This window comes from Calidris pugnax, unplaced genomic scaffold (genome assembly GCF_001431845.1).
Source record: "Calidris pugnax isolate Ruff unplaced genomic scaffold, ASM143184v1 scaffold573, whole genome shotgun sequence".
In the NCBI taxonomy this organism is placed as follows: domain Eukaryota; kingdom Metazoa; phylum Chordata; class Aves; order Charadriiformes; family Scolopacidae; genus Calidris; species Calidris pugnax.
In genome coordinates, this window is record NW_015091316.1 from 602,289 (window position 1) to 605,939 (window position 3,651).

Genomic DNA, 3,651 nt, shown 5'->3' on the forward strand with positions numbered 1-3,651 from the left:
GCGGCTCTGCCCGGGGAGAAGCGGCGCGGGAGGGTCGGGAGCACCCGAGGGGGAAAATCAGGGGAATGTGAGACACTGAGTGAGTTTTCCCGTCCCCAACACACAGGGCTCGGTCTCCGTGTTTAAGCCCTGAAAACACTGACTTTGTGGTTTTTACGTGCCCGGTCTGACCGCACGGCTCGGTTCCTGTCCCCGAGCCCCCGGCTGAGCCCGGTCTGGAGCCGTGACCCCCCGGCGCCGCCCCCGCACCCCAAACCCCGGGGGTGACTCCCTCCGCGGCCCCCGAGCTCGGTCTCCATCTCACCAGCCTGGGCCCTGCTGCCCGAGAGCCCCCGGCCGGGCCCGATCCTGAGCCCCAAACCCCTCCCCGTTGCCTGGGGTCGCCCCTCGGGCTCCGGGCTGGCGCGGCCCCGACCCACCCCGCACCTCACCTGACACGGACGGACAAGGCCTGAGGGGACGGCGGGAAGCAAGATGGCGGGCCCGGCGGGGAGGGAAGATGGCGGCCCCGCCCCGCGCAGGCGCAGTGCGCTCCGGGCAGGCGCCGCGCTGTCATGGCGGAGAAGGTGCAGAAGTGGTGAGTCCCCTTGTGTCCCCCACCCCGGTCCCTCATCCCACACAGATACATACCGGGACCCGCCTTCCCGCCGCTTCCCCCTCCCCGCATCTCCCCTCATGGCTCCCCCCGGGGCCCCCACCCCCGGATCCCTTCACAACCCCCCGTCCCTTCCCTCAGCGTGAAGATCGCCCCGGGGGCCGTGGTGTGCGTGGAGAGCGAGATCCGCGGGGACGTGACCATCGGTAAGACCCCGTTTGCCCCGGAGGTGGGCGGGGGGGTGGTGGCATGGGGGCCGGCCGCAGGGTGACACCGGGCTGTCCCCCGGCAGGGCCCAGGACCGTCATCCACCCCAAGGCCAGGATCATCGCCGAAGCGGGACCCATCATCATTGGGGAAGGCAACCTGATCGAGGAGCAGGCCCTCATCATAAATGGGTAAGAAACTGGGCAGTGGGTGCAGGGGTATCCTCATTTCAGGGCCAGTGACACAGCTTTGAAGGTTCATGAGGTGGACACCACATCTCATAAGGTTCGCCAAGGGCAGGGTTGGGACAACCCTCGGTATCCATACAGAGATGGAGAGCAGCCCTGCCAAGAAGGACTCGGTGGATGGAAAGCTGGACAGGACCTGGCAACATGAGCCCAGAACTCCAACCACAACCCAGGCTGCATCAGCAGCAGGGTGAGGGGTGATGAAGTGGATTCTACCCTTCTGAGATCCCCCCCTGCAGTGCTGCCTCCAGTTCTGGGGCCACCAACATCAGAAGGACATGGGCCTGTTGGAGCAAATCCAGAGGAAGCCATGCAGATGCTCAGAGGGCTGGAGCCACCTCTGCTGTGAGGACAGGCTGAGAGAGTTGGTTGAGGTTGTCCAGCCTGGAGAAGAGAAGGCTCCAGGGAGACCTTATAGTGGCTTTTCAGTGCCTGAAGGGGGCCTGCAGGAGAGATGGGGAGGGACTCTTTATCAGGGAGTGGAGTGACAAGGGGTAACCCTTTTAAACTGAAAGAGGGAACATTTAGACTAGGTATTAGGAAGGCATTCTTTCCTATGAGGGTGGTGAGGCACTGGAACAGGTTGCCCAGAGAAGCTGTGGCTGCCCCATCCCTGGAGATGTTCAAGGCCAGGCTGGATGGGGCTTTGAGCAACCTGGTCTGGTGGGAGGTGTCCCTGCCCATGGCAGGGGCTTGGGACTAGATGGTCTTTAACAGTCCCTTCCAACCCAAACTATTCTATGACCAGTCTTGTCAAACGGGAGCATGTGCTTACACCTCCTTAAGGAGGGGGGCGTTAACTTAAAACCCCTGAGGAGGTAGAATTTAAAAGAAAACAAAGCAAACTTTTGTACCTTTGTGTATCCCAGTGGCACGGTGACTAGGGAAGAAGTCCTCTCTCTGTGAGTCCTTCTCCAGCTGACAGAGGAGAAGGATCCCGATCCTGAGAACGCCTGACCCTGTGCAGGAGGGAGCAGTCTCACAGCCCCGGGCAGTCAGGCTGTATTGATGGGATACACAAAATGGAACTGCCAAACAGGACAGTAACTTTGTGACCTCAAAACTCGAAATGCGTTCTTCCGTCTTGCAGGTACCCGGAAAATATCACGCCAGAAACTGAAGATGTGGAGCCCAAACCGATGGTCATCGGCACCAACAACGTTTTTGAGGTTGGGTGTTGTATCCTTGCCGTGCAGAGAGACAGTCAGTCCCATCTGCCACACTTTCGGATTGGTGCCGGGGGAAGCACGCGTGGGCTCTGTCGGGGTTTAACCAGCCCACGGCTATTTAAGGTGCAAGGTGTTGGTTTGAAAATGGCGTTGCCATTGACCTTTTGAACTAAAAGCCAACCGTTTGACAGTTTTCTTTAACCCAGACCCGTAGATTCCCAAGCAATGAAGGTGGGAGATAACAACGTCATCGAATCCAAAGGTAAGTCTGGGCTCACCGTCTTGGCCCTTGTGAGATGCTGCTCTTGCAGACGCTGGGAGCGGCGTGGGGTTACGTGGCGGCATCTTGCTGGAGCTAAGGCCAAGCTGCAGCTTGTCACAAAGCTGTGATTTTTCACACAGGACCCACGTGTGTCGCTGGCGTGGTGGGAGCTGGGCTGGGCTGGCTGTGGCTCCTGTTGCTGAGCAGCTTGTGGTGTTGGAGTTGGGTGGTGCAGGGTTGAACGGCGCTGTGGGCACCGCTCTGACAGGGGTTCCTCTCTCTCCCCACCAGCGTTTGTTGGCAGGAACGTCATCCTGACGAGCGGCTGCATCATCGGGGCCTGCTGTAACATCAACACCTACGAGGTGATCCCCGAAAATACCGTCATCTACGGGGCCGACTGCCTCCGCCGCGTCCAGACCGAGCGGCCACAGGTGGGTGCAACGCACGGGTGACAGACACGTGGGTACGACACACGGGTGACATGCCATCACCTTCCCGTCCTCTGCAGCCCACCCTGCTGGTGACAGCAGGGCCGCTGCCTGACCTCCCCTCCCTCTGTTTCCAGCCCCAGACACTGCAGCTGGATTTCCTGATGAAGATCTTGCCCAACTACCATCACCTAAAGAAGACCGTGAAGGCCACGTCCACTCCCGTCAAGAGCTGAGCACCTTCTGCCACTGTGGGTTTCATCTGGCTCTGTGAAGCACTACAAGGCCCAGAGAAGTGGCCAGTCCCCTTGCCTCTCATTCCATCCTTAAAAAGAATAGTCTTGCTTATTTGTGTCCTTTATTTATATTCCACCGAGCATCTCGTAACAGCCTTGCGTCTGCTGTCTCTCACGCACTAACTCTGTTGCTTTGTTTTTTGGAATAAAATGTCACCTGCTTTGCTTTTCTTTCGAGGTGGGGGCTGCAGTCCTTTCTGGGTCAGCTGAGGCCGCAGGGGTGGGTGTCACGGCGGCCACCTCCCTGGGGGACACCCCTGGGGACACCCCGGGGGGACACCTCCCCGCTCCTTCCGCAGCCTGCCGGCAGAGGGAGACGGGCCCACGCCGCGGGAGAGCGGGATCCTCGGGAGGAAGGGGTTGTCCTGGCCCCCCACCCGCAATCCATGCCCATGGTGGGGTGGGGAAGGCTCCGGTGCCACCCTCCCTCCCTGGACCACCCC

At 60.2% G+C, this 3,651-nt stretch overlaps 1 protein-coding gene across 1 annotated transcript; it reads left to right on the forward strand.

Moving 5' to 3' along the window:
* Positions 1-502: 502 nt before the first annotated feature.
* On the forward strand, positions 503-3,385 carry DCTN6 (dynactin subunit 6). The gene is made up of 7 exons (XM_014960934.1): positions 503-577; positions 737-801; positions 888-993; positions 2,141-2,229; positions 2,434-2,481; positions 2,773-2,915; positions 3,050-3,385. Exons 1-7 carry the CDS (start codon positions 555-557, stop codon positions 3,146-3,148), a joined length of 573 nt encoding a protein of 190 aa, XP_014816420.1. The 5' UTR covers positions 503-554; the 3' UTR covers positions 3,149-3,385.
* The last annotated feature ends 266 nt before the right edge of the window (positions 3,386-3,651 follow it).

What these genes read in the sequence shown, in the direction of transcription:
- DCTN6 (XM_014960934.1), top strand. Translation starts at nt 555, where the DNA reads ATGGCGGAGAAGGTGCAGAAGTG. An exon ending in CAGGCCCTCATCATAAATGG is followed by an intron (nt 994 to 2,140) that starts GTAAGAAACTGG and finishes TCCGTCTTGCAG; the next exon opens with GTACCCGGAAAATATCACGC. An exon ending in TCCAGACCGAGCGGCCACAG is followed by an intron (nt 2,916 to 3,049) that starts GTGGGTGCAACG and finishes CTCTGTTTCCAG; the next exon opens with CCCCAGACACTGCAGCTGGA.